The sequence below is a fragment of the Acanthopagrus latus genome, chromosome 9 (genome assembly GCF_904848185.1).
Source record: "Acanthopagrus latus isolate v.2019 chromosome 9, fAcaLat1.1, whole genome shotgun sequence".
NCBI classification, from domain to species: Eukaryota; Metazoa; Chordata; class Actinopteri; order Spariformes; family Sparidae; genus Acanthopagrus; species Acanthopagrus latus.
In genome coordinates this window covers 3,138,349-3,158,407 of record NC_051047.1, presented here as the reverse complement: position 1 = coordinate 3,158,407, position 20,059 = coordinate 3,138,349, and the positions used below count along the sequence as shown (strand labels likewise).

At 39.9% G+C, this 20,059-nt stretch overlaps 2 protein-coding genes across 2 annotated transcripts; one reads left to right on the top strand and one right to left on the bottom strand.

Moving 5' to 3' along the window:
* Positions 1 to 1,936: 1,936 nt before the first annotated feature.
* On the top strand, positions 1,937 to 2,793 carry LOC119025753 (gamma-crystallin M3-like). Its single transcript, XM_037109671.1, has 3 exons — positions 1,937 to 1,960; positions 2,145 to 2,384; positions 2,515 to 2,793. The coding sequence occupies exons 1-3, from the start codon at positions 1,946 to 1,948 to the stop codon at positions 2,791 to 2,793; spliced, it is 534 nt and encodes a 177-aa protein (XP_036965566.1). The 5' UTR covers positions 1,937 to 1,945.
* A 9,533-nt stretch (positions 2,794 to 12,326) lies between these two features.
* Positions 12,327 to 13,117, bottom strand: LOC119026397 (gamma-crystallin M1-like). Its single transcript, XM_037110761.1, has 3 exons — positions 13,089 to 13,117; positions 12,688 to 12,939; positions 12,327 to 12,602 (listed from the first exon to the last, which is right to left on the bottom strand). The coding sequence occupies exons 1-3, from the start codon at positions 13,095 to 13,097 to the stop codon at positions 12,327 to 12,329; spliced, it is 537 nt and encodes a 178-aa protein (XP_036966656.1). The 5' UTR covers positions 13,098 to 13,117.
* Between the last annotated feature and the right edge of the window lie 6,942 nt (positions 13,118 to 20,059).

Below are 20,059 nucleotides of genomic sequence, written 5' to 3'. Positions count from 1 at the left end.
GGCAACACACTTGCCCCTGCACACTACACACTATTTCATTCTTAAGACACTTAGTTCAAAAAATGAAATCTCAGGGTACCGCTGGGAAAACACATCTATTCAAAACCACACATTGGTTAATTGAAAATACTTAGACACACACCTGAAAATACTTACTTACAAAACTGAACACCTATCAGTCAGCTAAGTTCTAAATCCTATAGAGTAATTTTTTTTCCACTTGGAGATGGTGCGTATATGACCACCACCACATGCAGGCAATGGAACAGGCCTGCCGAGACATTGAGGCAAGTTCATTCCAGGGATGGGGGATATTTTTCCCGATGATTAGCGAGAGAAGACATTGCTTGTGATGTTGATGAGATCCTGTGGCCAGACCCCAACAGACAGCATGATCCATAGGGCCACTCGTGCACAATTGTGTTTTTCTGTTTACAGCAGTGTTTTATTTTTGTTTTATTTTTGCTTTAACTGTATTTACTGTACTGTAAAATACACTACTGTAATGTAATGATTTTAAATTGAGTATTTCATTTTTATATATATATATATATATATATATATATATATATATATATATATATATATATACACACATACTGGTTTACTAAGACACTAAGTGCTGTACCTGTATATGTATGGGAGATTTTGCAATGACTCCTGCACATGTGAACAACAGGCTTTTAAGGACAGCTCAAACAGAGATAGTGTAAATGTCCCATGGTCATCATGGGATCTCCTGTATGATGAAAAATCTGATTTTATTATCAGCATAATGTTTCACTAAATATTTGCCTCATAATCTTCTCAATCATGGTGTACCGTTCCAAAACTTAGAAACCGAGGAAAAATAACCTCCAGCCGCATCAAAAACATTTTCAAATGTATTTGTTCTACTTTTAGAGATAGAAGGCTGTTCTGGCTTCACAGTTATTGAATGGATTTACAATCCAATTTTACCAATTTCATCAAAAGTGAGCTGAAATCAGATAGTCACTAATGAAGCCTTGCTAATTGGATGCTCATGAAGGGTAAAAGTCAGAAGTCCATACGTATACATACTCTCTTCATTGTCATCAATTAAAAGTGTGAGTAAATACAGTTTGTTGATAAAGTGTTTTTCAACTGTAAAATAGAATGACTAATTGAATGTGATCAATTATATGCCAGCTTTGAAAAGACAAATTAAGGACTGTTTTTGTTGTTTTAACGTAATGATGATATGCAGCTGCTTGTTTTTTTGTTTTTTTGTTTTTTGCCAATAAATGTTATGTTCTGATATGTTTGTATATTATGATATTTGTGCTGTTCTGACATGTTTTAGTAGTACGACGCATTATCATACAAATAAAGTACTCTGTCTTTACATGTACAAGTCTGTTTCTGATTAAAATACAATTAGTCTTTGTTTTTAAACTATTATATCAATAAAAGCATATTGCAAATCATCTAGAGTTTGTTTTAATGTTAAATCAAAGAAGACTTTAGAAACGAGGCCTTTGGTCTTATATTGTACAGCACAGTAATCCAAACCATGAAATTCACCAAAAACAATGATGAGGCTGATTAAAAAAGATACAAAAAAATGCTGAAATATACACATAAGACTTAACATTTTATTGACTAAAACATCAGATTAGAGGTAACATGTTTAATAAGCCGTTCAACATAAAGGTATGTTTGTGACACAGTCTCTATTGTTCAGCAGCAAAGACAATACAAAGCGGGGCCTCTTCTCACAAATGCAACCACCGCAAATCATGATCTGTTGAAGGTCACTTTGAATTGAACCGTACACGGGGGGCCTCTGCTCCATGTTGCGCTGTCAGGAATTTGAACAATAGGGTCATGTATCCTTTGGGTGCCAGGTCAGGTATAAAAGCACCAGGGGTACATCAAGACACTTGTGCAGTCATTTTGAGCCAAAACTGTCTAAACGGTAGCCATGACCATGGGCAAGGTGTGTACAGCTGTAGCTTTTGATTCCATACAGCCTAATATTGTCTAATTAATAATAGTTAGTCTAACATGAGAAAAAATGTTATAAAAACTATATTAGATATCATAGAATATAAAATGAATTTGTACTTTACACAATCTGTACTACACTGTGGTGTCATCCTAATGGCTTCTTCTTTTTTTAGATCATCTTCTACGAGGACAGGAACTTCCAGGGTCGTTCCTATGAGACCAGCAGCGACTGCGCTGACATGTCCTCCTACCTGAGCAGGTGCCACTCCTGCAGGGTGGAGAGCGGCTGCTTCATGGTCTATGACCGCACTAACTACATGGGAAACCAGTTCTTTGTCAGGAGGGGAGAGTACTCTGACTACCAGCGTATGGGCATGAGCGATTGCATCAGGTCTTGCCGCATGATCCCCATGGTACTGTAACTCACTATTTTCTGTTCATTTGAAATTACATTTACCATGTACGAAAAATATTGCACTTGGTGGAATAACGGTATTCAAAGAAGGATTTCAATGGCTCATTCTCACTTATTTCAATTTACAGCACAGAGGCCAGTTCAGGATGAGAATCTATGAGAGGGAGAACTTCGGTGGTCAGATGCATGAGCTGATGGAGGACTGTGACAACATGATGGACCGCTACCGTATGAACGACTGCATGTCCTGCAACGTGATGGACGGCCACTGGCTGATGTACGAGCAGCCCCAGTACAGAGGCAGGATGATGTACCTGAGACCCGGAGAGTACAGGAGCTTCAGGGAGATGGGCATGAGTGGCACCAGGTTCATGAGCATGAGGCGTATCATGGATTCCTGTTATTAAAGCACAAATGTAAAGCATAAATAAAATCTTGTGATTGTCTTTTAAATTAATTCCTCTGTTACTTATTACCAAGTGGCCTTAAACAAACCAAAAAATGCAACCTAATATCAAGGTAAAGAGGTTGCATAGATGGTAGATTTATGCACTAAAATGGTTATTTATTTAAACAACATTACTTGCTCCAAATCTGACAAGCCTATATACTGTTTATATTTAACAAAATATTCCAAGCAACAATGTTGGTCTTCCTCTCACAAGGCACACAGCAAGCATTACTGTGCCATACAGTGAGTGCAAAAATATTTATCTTGAATAATTGGAAAATAAGAAAAGCATCATACAGAATAACACCTGCTTACTTTTTTCAAGCACAGTCATATTTGCTTATATTTATAAACATTTGGTGTTGATTATTATTGTTATTATTATATATGTACATATGAAGTAATTCATATCAGTAATTTACACAGTTAAATATTTTCAGCATTGATTCTTGATTTTTTTACAACAAGATATCAGGTTTGTTACTCTGGCAAGTAAAAACATATTAGTCTTTTGTCATTGGGAAGCAGTACTAGAACTTTAAAAAGGCTGATATTGCAATGTTTGAACTCCAGTTGAGTGTGAAAGGGCCACGCACGGCCATCAGCCATGTTTGCATTGTGACTCATAATGGGAAGGATACAGCAGTTTGTTTTTGTAGCTCCCCAGCATTTAGAAAATAACATGGCCATTTTATGGAAATCACAAGACTTTTATGAATCATTATTTTGTTTTATAAATCATTATTTTGGTTTATAAAACACATCCCTGCTGTTGGTGTTTGTGCAACAGGTGATAAACTCAACTCCTAACATCATCACCATCATCATCATCATCGTCATCCTTTTTAAATATGGAAAAAGTTCCTGAGTCAAGTTGCTGGATTATCTACAAAAAAAAATCATGGTAGAGCAATACATTTAAAATATAAGCATTAGATGAGCTTTTTGTCTTGCCACAAGTTAAGTATGTGTTGTGTATTTGCTGAAATACTGTACGTACTTCTGATCAGGTGTTTCACAAATGCTTTGTCTTTGGGAGCCAGATGAAGCAACATTCTGCACGTATTGCATGACAAAAAAGAATGTTAGACAGGTGGAATTTAATATTAATGTTGGAGAAATGTAGATTATACCAAGTACTCTATGTCACTGTTGTGGCAAAGCTTATAAAGTGTTTGGACACCTTTAGAAATTAATCAGCTTGCTGGAAACGAGGTAGATCAAGAGTGACTCGTAATTTTTTGAGTGAACATAAAGATTTTTCGCCATGTTTAGAATGTCTTTTTTTTTCGTTATATAAAAACCTATTTTGATACAAAATCTGCCTACTTTCTGTTAATAAAGAGTTCAAAATGATGTGTACGTTTAAACGGTAGTCTTAGCTTCTTACTACGTATTAATAAATTACCCGCTGCAGTTGCACAATCCAAATGAGCAGAGGTGAGCAGCGCACTACAGGAAACTGCTTTTGTAGCCTGATGAGGTAATTATTATAATGTATCAGATAAGATTAGATTAAACTTTATTGTCATTGCAAGTACAGTCCAAAGAAAAAGTTTTGCATCTAACTTGAGTGCAAACACGAAAAGTGTTCAGAAAATGTTTATATTAGAATTAATTAGAATTAGTGCATCTTCATAGGTCCTAATGTATTAGACACTAGGTGGAATAAATATAAGAATGAGGTATTGTATATACAAACAGCTGTTTTCTTCAAACCTTAACCTCTCACTGTCTCTTACAGGATGCTGTCACTTATTTTTGGAAGCCTGCCGCAGTTTCCTCTAAGTAAGTACTGTATAGAATACATGATTCAACTATCTGAGCAAGTCCATCAGGTGTCATTCTTTCTCACCTTTGTCTATTTATCTCCTTTAACTTTTTAAAGGTTGCCATGTTTGAGGAAATGTTCTGTGTTGCTGTGTTGAGTCTTGCTGCTGTGGAAGTCTAAGGTGACTGTTTATTGATGTCGTGAGTACATGGTCTGTGAAAATCACTTAAGCACAATATTCATCTCAACTCTGTCCCTCTGTGTCTTATTTTTCAGGATCCCATCATACGTGTTCATTGTTTGTTCAGGAGGTTCCTCTAAGTAAGAACTTTTCCCACATTTTTCTAGATACCAGTACTGTGATCGTATAAGTAAGTCCATCAAGTGTTATTCTTTCTCACTTTCCCATCAAAGCCTTTTGGTTTCCACTAAGTCCTGTATAGAATACGGGACTGGGAAGATGGTGTAGGTTTAAGTTTATTAGTCGAATACATATACACCAACAAGACGGTGTACAAGCATTGTCACAAGAAAGTTTTGATTTATAGGCTTCATTGTCTTTCCATCAAAACCTGGTGGGCTGGTCTCAGCTCAAAATGCCCAGGCCGGTTTTTTGTCCCAGTCCAGCCCTGGCTGTGTGGCACTCCTCAAGTGGCATTGTAGTTAGGTTGCATGAAGTCAGCTCCCAGTCGTCATCAATAAAATGGCAGGTGATTCCTAAGTATGCCTCTGTAGTGATGCTTGTCCAAGTATCTATTGTTAATGTGATTTTTGATTTTGCATTTCTTAGTTTGGCTTTCACCTCCTCAAAGGTGGTCTCATATTTTTTCTCCATCAGACCCTTAAAGTAGCATCTAGAGGGAAGTGTGTATCCTGGATGAAATGTGTTGATCATGTCATGGAAACCTTGACCCTCCACAATAACAGGGGGTCCCATGTCTTTGATGATCATATGCAAGATGCTGTCAGACAGCTCAGCAGCCATCTGAATCTCACCATCTCCAGCTCCAGCCCTACTTTACTGAAACCAATTATTAGACGACCCTCTCTACCTCCTGAGCTACAGCCACCCCACAGATGGAAGCCATGGTCCAGGACACTTCAGTTCCCAAACCCTTACAGCAAACCTTTCAGTTGGGAAGGGCTGAAGCAACCAAAACTACCAACACAGTCCTGCCTCATCATGCATCTTTCGACATGGCTAATCTCCAACAGACTGATCCCACTATCCAGGAAGTGTTGGTGTTTTGGAGTGGGAAGCAGTGTCCTAACCAGGAGGAGCGACACAAGTTTCTCAGTCAGCATTGGCATTACTCTGACAGTGGGACAGCCTGTTTGAGAGGAGTGGATTCCTCTATCGCCATGTTTTTGCCCCCATGGTGCTGAGCCAGTGCTCCAGCTGCTGTTGCCTGTTGCCTTAAAAGAGGAGGTGCTGACTCAGGTTCACCTGGAGCATGGCCATTAAGGTGGAGAGAGAACACTGGAGCTACTATGGCCACAATGCTGCTGACCGAGTATGTCCTCTGAGGTGGTGCAGTGGTGCCTGGCCTGTGAGAGGATATCCAACCGGCTGCTCGTAGTTTAATGGGACATTTGTTTGCCTCCTGACCTACTGAGATTTTGGCCATTGATTAGACCATGTTGGAACCTGCCAATACTGACTGGAAATGCCCTGGTGATGATGGACGTCTTCACACCGGTCGTTCCCACAAGCAATCATGTGCCTCTACTGTGAGACAGGTTTTGGTGGTAGTGTAATTCTACAGGTTTGATGTTTCAGCTTGCATACGTTCGGACCAGGGCTACAATTTCGAGACTGCTCTAATCTAGCAGCTTTGTGGCCTTTACGGTATTGAGACACAACATACAGCCCTCTACCATCCAGCAGGCAATGGCCAATGTGAATGCTTCAAAAGGACCCTCCACAACTTGTTGAGCATGCTTCCCATGTCTCGGAAGAGAGACTTGTGTTCCTGCTTACCACAGGTACTCTACAGTTTTAACACTACTCCCCATCAGGCCACTGGTGAGTCACCCTTTTTCCTGACGTTCAGCCAGGAACCCAGGCTACCAGTTGATTTCCTGCTGGGTAGAGTTCAGGAGCCTGTTGGCGGAAATGTTCATGAGTGGATTCAGGAGCACCACAGCCAACTATGGATGGCCAAGTCAATCTGTTGACTAGCTTTACCTGTTGAAGGCCGTGGTCAGAAAGGACTCCCCAGGTGGTGCCTCCACCAGTAATCCACTCCCCTTCAATGAGCTACCCTTAGAGAACGACTTGTTAGGTGAAGGTAATTTGTTGGTCCTCTGGCATGGTCAACTACTGGCCAGCATTCAAATGTCTACCATCTTCTCAGGCCTTTGGGGGAAGTAGCGTATGGGGCCACAAGCTCTCCTGGCCCTGTATCTATTGCAGTTTCTTCTCGAGGAGCAGAACGGAGCTGCAGTATATTCTGCTCCAGTTTACGTGGTCCCATATGTTTTGCTCTCAAATGCTCAGTGATCAATAGCCAATCAGTGTATGCAGGCATACTACAAATGCAAGTAGCGGTCCTCTTGGCTCTCCCCCTGTCGCCATAAGCACACCTCATTTCCGGTGCATCCCATGTCCACTGCTGAAGCAGATGCCTGTTTTGGACCCCCTCCCTTTCCTCAGACGTGATGCTCTCACTGATTGCTGCTGGAATTTGCTCACTGTGCAGAATAGCACTATAGGTTCTTTATTGCTCTCCTCCCCAGGCTCACAGGCACAGCCAGATCTGTGGTTTGGGGTTGGTGTTCAGCAGCCGGAATGTAAGAGCTTTTTTTGTTTAATCCCACCACTGCCTCACTGCCTCTAACACCATTAATATCATTTTTTGGAGTTTATGTTGGTCATTTTCTTTATCTTTTGATGTTTTGTTGATTTATCATAATTCGCCAATACCTGTCTGCTTGGCCCCACCATTAATATTGTTGTGTGTTCAGTCTGTTAACTGTGTCATATTTCTTTTGTTATTTTGCTGTTACATAAATGTTTAAGTGATCAGTCAGTCATCAAAGGAAGGAGGCCCAGTTTTTGTGATAGCGGCCAACCAACCAACCCACTAATTGTCTTTTCTTCCCTTTCCGTCTTAGAAGTGTGTGTGTGTGTGTGTGTGTGTGTGTGTGTGTGTGTGTGTGTGTGTGTGTGTGTGTGTGCGTGTGTGTGTGTGCGCGCACGTGTGTGTGTGTGTGTGTGTGTGTGTGTGTGTGTGTGTGTGTCGGACATTTATTTTGCCCCCTCCATAATTGTCTATATTGTGTTTACTGGCCTTTTATTAGCGCTGGTATTGTCTGAAGTAATATATTATTCCTTTGGTGAAATTCCTATAGTGCCATCGATGGCTTCTCTTTCAGAGAACTTATTTGGGTCTGCCCTCTAGCCACCTGCCTACTAGCCAAGTCAGTCTCGAGTCAGATCCAGGGCTTGCTAGTCCCCAGCCTTGGACTGTTGACACCTTCGACAGTCCCTAAGTGGCTCCTTTCTGGGGAACCTGCCTAGCTTACAAAGTGCCTACCCCAAAAAAGCTACATCCTTGACCACATCCTGGCTCGCTGACATCTGCACATCCCTGGACGGCTGTTCTTTGCTGCCCAAGGGCTCGTCTTCGCTGCTGCCCAGTGCCCCAGAGCCAGCCTGCCCAGCACCACAGCTCCAGTGGGCCCCGGCCTATGCTGCCAGCCTCCCGCTAGGCCTCCTGAGGGCCCCTGCCTCCGGCCTCCAGGTCTCGCCCTTTCTCAAAATTGTGACAAAAAAATACAATATAAAAGATTCCTTGCATCGAAAAAAAAATGTTGAATATGTGTTTTAATATACCTATTGCTCCTGCTGATGCTGCTAGTACTGTCGCTGTTGATGATACTAATGATAGGGTGACAATAGTGGAAACAATAACTTGTGTTTCAGTCGCTGTCTTAGTTTTCTTAGTCTTAGTTTTAACAAGCCACATTGTTTGAAATGCACAAAATGACTGAGTATGAAAATTTATTTAAAACATCTACAGAGCAAAGTAAGGTTTGACCATATGCACAGTGTAACACTTTCTGATCCAAATCTGTCACCCAATTCAAGGAACACATAGAAGCAAAGATTCTACTTTTCCACCACACATCGATCGCAATATCACACAGTTTTACCAAATACATGACAACCCCCAGCCCAAGACTGTCTAGTTATACCTGCCCAACTGGCGATGGATATGGATCTGGGGGTACATATGTATGTCATTCTTTTAATAAAATGTTTGAGTCACCCCATAACATAATTGTAAACACATCTGTTTTACAATGGAGTGTCTTACCCATCCAAACGATACCATGGACAGCAGTGTACGTAATTAAATACCGTAAGAAACAACATAATTTGGTCCCATGTGATACACTAGTACTTTGAGACATGTGGCAGATCCTATAGAAATATGGAAAAACATGCTCAGCTGTTCTGTGCCCACACTGCAGTGGACAGAGTCAGACAGAAGATATGTTCTGTAGGAACACATAAGATGTGTTTCTACAGATTAGTCAAATGCAATGATCAGGCTGATTAAAACCCTGTCACCATAACCACCTTCGATGAACAATTCCATGGTTTCTGTTGAAATCTAGACACATGTGGCAGTGATGTGGGAGTGTGAATGACATGCCCTAAAAACGTCTGACACTGCCGTCCAAAAAATTCTGCACTCTTATAAATAATCAGAACACCTGAAGCTCCAAGAGGTTTGTACCATTCTGTCCTACCCTATAGGTGTCACAACAAATTCACGTTTCCGCTTTGTTGTGTTTGCACTGAGGCATTGAACCAGACGTGACTGTACACACAGTGAGAGTAACAGACAGCTGTTGGGTGTGTTGGTCTCGGGCTTCAAAAAGCAATCTAAAAGGGCGACCAGATGGTGCATATTGATGAAGTGTGGCATTTCCCAACAAGACAGACACATTGTTCAGGGATAATGTCAAGACATTCCTAAAATGTAATCAAGAGGCTTTTGTTTACCCCAGTGAGGTCAGAATACCTGAAGAGAAGGAGAAGTACATTGATGACTATTACAAACAGGAAGGTATTAATCTGGTAAGATAAAAATCTATACCAACAAGGCTTTTTCTAAACTCATTTTCTGGGGTAGATTCAGCATTAGGAATATTGTTCAGTGATCATCATGATGTGCAGTTTTATTTTATCTCAGATGATGTGGCAACAGTGGTGCAGTGGTGTGCTAACAACAGCGGCTCCCAAGATTTTGAGGATCTTCATAGTAGCCATGACAACAGCGGCTCATGCTCTGGGATGTGATGGATAAATTACAACAATGTGTACTTAATTGTGACACCGACAGTGTTCTTTTTACTTCATAGCCGGGTGAGTGGGACCCACCCTTAGGACAGTACCTGGATGAATCAACTGATGTGTTGAATGATGGTGAAGTGTGTGGCCTCCCAGAAGAAGATTCCATCACTGAATTAGGGTACAAAGTGCAATGCCTATCACACAGCACAGGGCAAAACACAGGTCAAATGCAAAAGAGTGACATTACATTTTAAAAACACAGCTGTGGTCACCAAGAGTCACTGGTGGGTTTAGTTCACTCCTTTGTGGCCAATCAGAATACAGATGCACACATGATGACTGAAATCATTAAACACAACAAATTCTGTAGTGATTCATTGCAACACAAAACAAATGTAAAATTTACATGCACAGACTATTCCAATGCATTATATTATGCTTTCTGTGTATTATTCAGTCATTTCCTAAGGTCTTAGATAACCGATACAGTAGGTCCTAATGTACAGGTTTTTCTGAGATGTCTGCAACGTTTGGCCCGGAGGAAAACCTTATTGTAGTCTTGAACAATAAGAATGACAACATACTTTCGGCATCAAGATATGTCCTGTCTGATTTCCTGTCAGGATGTTGATTTTGATGGGTTGTGTAAACCTTAAAACTCTGTAATTTTGTAGCCTTTTGTAAATTATAATACATTGACAGGACTCTCTGTTTTTCTTTCATTTCAGATATCCTCAATGGACACCATCAGGGACCACGACACAACACATGTCACATGGAATATCCTTGCCCAAACATACCACATGAGGTCAGGAAGAGGATTAATTGGACAGGGATAAATGAGAAAAAATCTTTTAGCCAGATGGCATCGAAGACACCGCTCTGTCCCAGTAATTCTAATAAAAACAATTATATATAAGCCTTTCTGTGGCTTTCCCCCTAGTGGTCCGCAAGTAGATTTGATAAAATATCACATTTATAATTCAGTGTTTCTCAAACTGACTGTGACTTTGAATGACTCCAAAGCCTCATAGTGAGTAGAAGAGATGTTTTTGTTTTTAATATTAAATGAACTCATATGTAAAATCAGCCAGTGTTTTCTAAAATGGCTGTTTTGTTGTGTTGTCAGACCTCAGCAATGTATGCTTGCTGACTGTTTTGTGACTGTTTTAGTGACACTGCCTGCATAACATGTTTGTTGGTACTGGAACCAGACATTGTTTCACTGATGTCTCAGAAAATCACCCCAGTAACAAATTTCCCAGTAACATTTTCATGTCTGTAAACATCATTTAAAGTTAGTATCCCAGCATTTCTTCAAATGTGTACCTAAAGTTAGAATGCCAAAGAAAGAAAATAGATTTTGACTATAGGGTCCCATTTCAATTTTTCCAGTAAATCATTTCAGTGTATTTGCATTTTGTAATGACCTCTATTGAGTAAGTGAAATTTCCATAGCTGACTGTTGTGTAGTTTTAACTGACATGAGTCTCACTGATAACACTTGGCTTTGCAAGAATGACAGGCTAGCTTAAAGGATAGGATAGGATAGGATCTGATTTTTTCAAGTGGTGACTGAATTCGGTCTTTATAGATATAGCCAGACTGACATATCCAGATCGTTGTCCAAGTGGACTCTGATCTGGATCCACCTTGAGCATCCATTCCTGACCATGAGCTATCTGGGCTGTATCACAGCAGCCAACTCCAAAGCTGTTAAGTGCTCCTAGTTGGCCTCCTTATGGACATAATACAAAATTATTAGATGTAAAGACCTCCTGATAACCTAATAGACAACAGTCTTTGCCAATTCATTTTAAAAAAGCAACGTCTGATGGGGAAACTCCCAACGCTCAGCCAACCGCACCAATATGTAACTTTGTCACTCAGGCAGTAAGTGAGGCAGTTAGTCACTGACCACCACGGTTATAAGCTGAACCTGCAGTCAAACCAACAAGTGTTCATATAAAAAGACAACCTGGCTAAACTGATGGCTGATTTCAACCTGTATGACTGCCTGAACTTTGGATGCTGTTGGATCTCTGAAATTACTTTGGTGAGTACAAATGTATAATAACAGAGATAATGGCCAAACCTCCAAAGAGAAGACTCAAAAAAATTAAGAACCCAGTTGCATTAAACTGCAGTTATATTTTTTTAAGAATAAAGATATTTTTCATGTGAACAAGCTGGATAGGATAAGAAATTATTATTAAATTAGATTTAGTCATGTTTATATGACCTGTTGTGAAGTTCAGGTTTAATAGCAGCTATAAATCCTGATGGTGTCTAGAATCTTAGTGATGTAGTAGGTACAAGTAAGGACAAACCATACAAAAGAAGCAAGTGCTGTAGCAATATGGTTATGAATTACACATCATTTTTATTTACTTAAGTCAGAAACAGAAGTCTAGCACATATCAGTGATGCGCCTCATGCTCATGAACCTGGTGCCACTCATGCCCATCTCCCTGAAGCTCCTGTACTCTCCGGGCCTCAGGTACATCATCCTGCCTCTGTACTGGGGCTGCTCGTACATCAGCCAGTGGCCGTCCATCACGTTGCAGGACATGCAGTCGTTCATACGGTAGCGCTCCATGATGTTGTCGCAGTCGTCCATCAGCTCATTCATCTGACCACCGAAGTTCTCCCTCTCGTAGATCCTCATCCTGAACTGGCCTCTGTGCTGTAATAGAAAACAGGAAACATGTAAGTATGGCCATTACCACATGTTCTAAAACTAAGACTTAAGCAAAAATCAAATCACTTACGAAGGGGATCATCCTGCAAGATCTGATGTTGTCGAACATCATTCCCATGCTCATCATGCGCTGCATGTCATGGTACTCGCCCCTCCTCAAGAAGAACTGCATGCCCATGAAGTTGGGACGTTCATAGACCATGAAGCAGCCGCTCTCCACCCTGCAGGACTGGCACCTGCTCAGGTAGGAGGACATGTCGGAGCAGTCGCTCATGCACTCATAGGAGCGACCCTGGAAATTCCTCTCCTCGTAGAAGATGATCTGAAACAGAGAACAGAAGGAAGATCTGGGTGTAAGAATCAAGTTGTGATCATATCAGTGCCAAGCTTAACACTGTAATTGAATTTGCTGTGTGAAAACTTTCTTCTTCTTTTTTCAATATGTGAAAATATAAGTAAACATCCCATTACCTTGCCCATGATGGTGGTTTAGGTTGTTCCCAGTGGATGGTTCAACTTGCTCTGCCAATTGCATGGCTCCAGGGCCTTTTTATACAAAATCCCAGGGACCACAATGTGTTGTTATTCAAATGTGCAAAGCTGATGAATTAGCAGTATGACTTTTGCTGAACGGGGCCTATAAATGCATGACAATGGTTCTCTATCCATACATTTCTGGCAGCAGTCATCTGCATTGTCTATTACAAGCATAAGCTTTGTGTGTTCCATTCCCAGTCAGAAGGTTCTCCACATATGGCCCGATCATCACTGATGGAAAGAACATGACATCAGGCCACATCTCAAACAAATACATGAGAGACCCAGAACTAGTACAAATATTTAGTTAGTATAAAGAATTAAACATACTGACTTTGTGTTTTTGTATTTTCACAACAGTTTCCCTCCCTGTTTTGTAAAGAAAAGAATGTAGTTTGATGTGATCTAATGTAAATCAAGTGCAATGTGTAAATTTTATTAGTTTACTTGTATTGATCACAGTTATCTTACCTTATCAAACGAATGCAGATTACTTTGAAAGCTTACATGTCATTAAACATAAATGAAAGAAAAGAAAGAAACATTCGCAGTAGTTCCCTGGACTATTTGAGAGTAGTTTAGTTCTGTTTGATAAAAAAAAAAAAGGATGCTCGATATATTTATGCAAATACCATAAACATATTTTTGTTTCTCTTTGTGATTACTATAGAACTTATTCCAATTATGTAACCTACATTGGAAGTAATAATCTCTAAAGATTTGTGAGACACAAACACTAAGGCATGATGCTTTTTAAAAATAAGTTTAAATATTTTATTTGTTGTTTTTTCTTGTCCTTAATGAATAAATGAGCAAAACAGCAATGCTTATATAGTATGGATGAACTGATTAAAAAACATGTCATTTTAATTTTTTAATTGTCAGTAATCATTTAATTGAAAAAAAAAATCAAACCTAAAAAGGCAGAGGTGATTATAGGCCTGACTATCAATTTCAGAAGGCTCCAGTTGGTACACAACTGGAGCATTTCTGCTCTTCTGTTTTTTGCACATTTTTAACTTGCAGAGTTCAAACAGGTGCAGAGTGTGCCATGAATTGTATCAATGAAAACAAAATGTGGCAAAGTATAGTGGAAACACAGAATAAATCATGACATACATAGAAGAATAAAACAATCAGATCTGTGTGAAGTGAAGAGGAGACTGTAACTGTTCTCGAATGAATACATGAAATTAACAAATGCCATACTTCCATTTTAAGTAATATTTATTTTATTGAGGTTTGAATGGGGCACTCTCAACTACTTCATACAGTGGTGGTCTCGTGCTGTTTGCAGGGCAGGGGCAAAATGCATTAAAAGAGCTGCACGGAGTGGACAAAAATGTATACAGTTCCAGTAAAAATGTTTTAAGGTTATTAAACACTGACAATTGTTTTTTTTAACTTTTTTTTACTTGTATTATCATTCCTACAAAATGCCCTAACATGAATAATCTTATTTATGTTAAACATCCTATCCTAGCCTAAAGATGTCCTATAGATACACTGATGCTGTCCCATCATGCACTAAACAAGCATGACATGGACAATGTGCTATTATTATTATCAGTATTATTATTATTATTATTATTATTATTATTATTATTATTATTATTATTATTATTATTATTATTATTATTATTATTATTATCATTATTATTATTGTTATTACTATAATTATCATTATGATGATTACGATTATTATTGCTGCTGTTGTTAATAATAATAAAAAATTTTCATTAAGATTACGTTATTATTTTAATGTATTCATACATAGCCTTTTTTTTAAATATATAGGCTTACATACACTAAAGGACATATAGCCCACTAGCCTCAGCACTGTAGTTTTTGCTGGTTGATGGTCTTATAATGGTGATTCTAAATGTCAAGTCTGGGTTTTGGAATGGAAAGTTTTGAAAGTCTACCTGTATTCCAGGACACATTTCATTGGGCACTGAAAAGGAAACTTGTAAAAGTCATCAGTATCCATTAAATAAAAACTTATCTTATGGTATCAAGCAAATTTGAATTGTTTAACATAGCTTTTATAGCCTATGTTTAATTAAACATTGATCTAACCATTTTGTGAGCTCCTCCAAATCAACACTACTTGCCACCTGAGGATCATGATGTCAAACAGTTGGTTGATTAGTTTTGTATTTTGAAACCGGAACCTCTAATGCCTGCTTCCTTTTCCATCAAAGCTTTTAAGCTCCTCCTTTTACTTTTTGACATTTTGTGACTTTTCTTATCTTGCTGTTGTTAATGCAACAGGTGCCAAGCAAGGCCATTGGCCAACAACTTTCCCAGCAAGCCTTTCTTCAGTACTTTTGGGTAGAAAACAACCAATTCGATAAATGGTGGATAGTCTAAGCCTATACATTATTTTGTTATTTCAAATAAAAAGGCAAATAAATGAATAACATATAAAAGCAAAATATGAATAGAAAAAAAAATGTTTTAACTCAAAACCAACAGTAATGGTGAAGTACGAGCAGAGAAAGAGATCTATATAGCTGCTAGCTTAGCTAGTTTATTTGAGGTTTGTTAATTATAATGAACAATAGAAAAGGAGGGTCAACAAAAAGGGAAGTCGTAAATGGAAGTGTCCAACTGGCCCTGGGAATCGTTCAGTGCACCAGATGGCCACCGTATCCATAAGTTCTTTAAAACTTTAAAACCTTCATATACCTCATCAGACTTTATCCAATATCCAGGTAGAAAAGTATTAACAGGTCAGCATCCTTAACTGGACCATGTAATATATATGTGCATTTATTTGGATTTTTTTTTCTTTAAATTTGTTTGAAATTAGCAGTAAAATTTGACTGAAAGTTGGCTAGCAAATTTTCTCTATCTATTTTCCTATTTTTCACTACTAAACTTTGCCATTTTGACACTGAATGTTACATGCAACTGGAAGATCAAAGTTTGTTGAGCAGGTTAGCAGAAATTATAAAAACAGGAATGCATATATATTGAATGATCATCATTTGTTGTATTAATAATACTCCCTGTGGACCCACCACCTGCACAGAAAAGCATTGGGGCAGGGCGCTTTGCAAGCTGGTTGGGAGCCTTGGCATGCTGGCTCCTAGCATTACTGACCCAGGAAAGTGGAATGTCACCTCTCTTACTGTGAAAGAGTTGGCGCGGGAGGTGGAGCAATACCAACTACATATAATTGGTTGGACTAAATGGTTGTCCATGGTTAAAAGCATCCATTTGATGTTGGGATACTCACAAGCCCCTGGCTGAGCATCGCTGTGTTGGAGTTCTCTCCATTCACATAGGTAATGATTGAAAAACCTGGAAGGTTAGTGAGTGTGCTTTGTTACTGGACTGTGCGTGTCATGGACTTGCCATGGCTTGGTACCAGGAATACTGTAGGCCAAAGATCAAAGATCAGACCTTGTGGTCAATTCATCAAACCTCGAGCACAAGTGTCAGCAGGTGATGAAATAGATGAGATGTCATGGTAGGTGTTGAACAAAATTGGTAAACCCAAATGTAGGCAAAGGTGAACTGGGGGCGCCTGTCAAAGGCCATGAGGTCTCTAACTCCCACATCTGGAGCAATCACATGCATCCCTGTGGAAACCGAATACAGGCATGGCAAGGTTCACCAAGCTCAGGAATCTGGGGCTGAGTTGTTCACTCTGCTCCTGGGTCTTTAACTTTCTGGTCCTGCTTCCTGAGCCTCCTGTTCTACTCCCTGTACAACCATGATTATACAGCCACACACAGCACCAACACCATTGTGGAATTTGCAGATGACACAGTGGTGATTGGCCTGATCTCCAACAACATGGAGAAGGCTCATTTGGAAGAGGTGGAGTTGTTGGCATCATGGTGCAGACCAACAACCTGGACCTGACTGTCACCAAGACCATGGTAATAGATTTCAGGAGAAGCAGAGGTCCCATTATGCATAACTAAAGATCTACGGGACCCTGGTGGAGAGGGTGAGCAGCTATAGGTACCTCAGAGTTCATGTCTATAAGGACCTAACATGGACAACCCCCATCACCTCACTGGTGACAAAGGCTAGGAAGAGCCTGTATCACCTCAGATGTCTGAGGAAATTTAAGATCTTTAAGACGTTGGTCCACCCTTTGCAGCTATAACAGCTTCAACTCTACTGGGAAGGCTTTCCACAAGGTTTAGGAGTGTGTTTAGGGAATGTTTTACCATTCTTCAATAATTGCATATGTGAGGTTACACACTGATGTTGGATGGGAAGGCCTGGCTCTCAGTCTCCACTCTAATTCATCCCAAAGATGTTCTATCAGGTTGAGGTCAGGACTCTGTGCAGGCCAGTCAAGTTCATCCACACCAAACTCTCTCATCCATGTCTTTATGGACCTAGTTTTATGCACTGGTGATGTTGTAGTCATGTTGGAACAGGAAGGGGCCATCCCCAAACTGTTGCCACAAAGTTGGGAGCATGGAATTGTCCAACATCTCTTGGTATGCTGAAGCATTCCGAGTTCCTTTCACTGGAACTAAGAGGCCAAGCCCAGCTCCTGAAGAACAACTCCACACCATAATCCTCCTTCCACCAAACTTTACAATTGGCACAATGCAGTCAGATAAGTACCGTTCTCCTGGCAACCACCAAACCCAGACTCATCCAACAGATTGCCAGATGGAGAAGCGCGCTCCATCATATTACATGGCCTACCACTTCATGGCTGAGTTGCTGTCATTCCCAAACACTTCCACTTTGTTATAATACCACTGACAGTCGACTGTGGAATATTTAGGAGCAAGGAAATTTCATGACTGGACTTGCACAGGTAGCATCCTATCACAGTACCACGCTGGAATTCACTGAGCTCCTGAGAGCAACCCGTTCTTTCACAAATGTTTGTAGAAACAGTCTGCATGCCTAGGTCCTTGACTTTTATACAGCTGTGGTCATGGAAGTGATTGGAACAACTCATTTCAATTATTTGGATGGGTGAGTGAATACTTTTGGCAATATCATATATATATATATTACATGGCACAAGGCGAGACAGCCCAGCTCAGTGTCTGAGTCCCCCCCTAAAGTAACACATATATACAGACATACATATACCCCCCCAGCACACACTCATACAGACACAAAGACACAGAGGCACACATCCTGTCCCTACTCACCCTTTTTCATCATTATTTATGTTTTATTTGTTTTATTATTTTTCATTGGTTTTTTTTATCATTTTATTTTGGTTTTAGACTTTATATTATATCTATTTGTTGTGTTGTTTATTGTTAATGAGCTTGTGGGGATGTGCATGGGTTCCACTCCAGGGAAGGAAACATTTTCAGTTGTGGAAAGTGAGAAAAGGGTTCCAGGTTTTGTTGAAGGCTGATATATTGTTCTTGTATGAAGCATTTTTCTGCTGAGATGAATTCATTGAGAAGGATTGTCCAGTGGTTGATGCGAAGTGATAGTTTTGATTTCCAGTTTAGAGAGACCATTTTCTTGGCGATAGTTAGAGATACAAGCAACGGGTGTCTGTCTTTGATTGGGATGTCGGTATGTGAGGTGTCTCCCAGCAGGCAGAGGGACAGGTGTTGGATTCTGCAACCCAATATGCAGGAAAGTGTCATTGTGACTGTTGCACAAAAGAAGTGAACTGGTTTGGCATGACCGGGTGGAAGTAATCATCAGTGTAACCCAGCATTTCTCATGTCTAAATTATATTTTTTGTTTGTTTGTTTGTTTGTTTTTGGGTTTTTTTTGCACAACTGACAAGAGTGGTTGCAACTTCATTTCACTGCTGCTGTACTTGTAGAATTGCATGTGATAAATATTATTATTTATTATTATAATATATAAATAAAATTTGAATCCTCAATCTTCAATGCCTGCATTGTAGAGGAGGCTGTAGAGGAGCTGTGGTCAGGGGCTCATCTGCGACTGTCCTGGCAGCAAACTGGAAACCTGCTGATAGACACCAGCGTGAAAGGAGTTTTTCAGGCAGCACCTCAAAGTCTAAGGCCATGGTTCTCTGCTCCACAATGATGGAGTTTGAGTATCTTCAGGTCTTATTCATCTGTGATTTTTAAATGGAGAATGAGATGGACAGGTGGACTGGTGCAGCATCAGTAGTAATGCAAGCATTATACCCAGGGCCGCCTTAACCTAATGTGGCCTAATGGCCCGGGGCTGAGAGGTTTTGTAGGCCCTCCATCCCCTCGATTTATAGAGTCTCATTTTAAATGTAATATCTAGGTAATCTACGTCACAAAATGCATTAGTTTCTTTCGAGACATACAACAGTGAGTTTTCCCTCTTTGAGCCAGAAAACATGATAATATTGTTATTAACGTATCATAACATAACAAAACAAGTAGTACATGAGTACAGAAAAGTATACAACCTGGTTCATTAAAATAAATTTCAGGTCTATTAATACAAATCTTAATTATTCACTGCTGAAAATAAACAATATTCAAATGAGTCCTCAATAAACAAATAGATATTACTCAAATGAGTAAAATGACCTTGGCCAGTTGTTTAATTTTACCAGCTGTGCTAGTGCTAGCACTGGTGCTGCTAAGTGCATCAAACACATGGCTTTGCTGGAGTATAATGCCGTGCTGTGTGTCCAAGTGCTTGGACATATTTGTTGTATTACCGCCTTTGGCGCACAGATCCCTCTTACAGGTATTACAGGTGAAGAGGTGTCGTCCTCCTTTGTGAAATGCAGCCTTTTAATTTTGCCGGGACAACATTTCTCTACAACGCATCGCATGTAGCAGCTCAGCTCACCTCTGCTCTGCAGCAGCTTGTGTGTGTGACGTCATTACAAATTTGCGAGTGGGGTATATTTGTTTACAGTGGTGGTGCAGCCCGGGAAGAATCGATTAACCTGAACTCGGGAGGCCCCTGTACCAGACTGTTGAGGTGAG

Bases quoted from the DNA above. Each gene is read 5' to 3' on its own strand.
- LOC119025753 (XM_037109671.1), top strand. The intron at 2,385-2,514 runs GTACTGTAACTC...TTCAATTTACAG, and splicing joins CTTGCCGCATGATCCCCATG to CACAGAGGCCAGTTCAGGAT.
- LOC119026397 (XM_037110761.1), bottom strand. The intron at 12,603-12,687 runs GTAAGTGATTTG...TTTCTATTACAG, and splicing joins CTTGCAGGATGATCCCCTTC to CACAGAGGCCAGTTCAGGAT.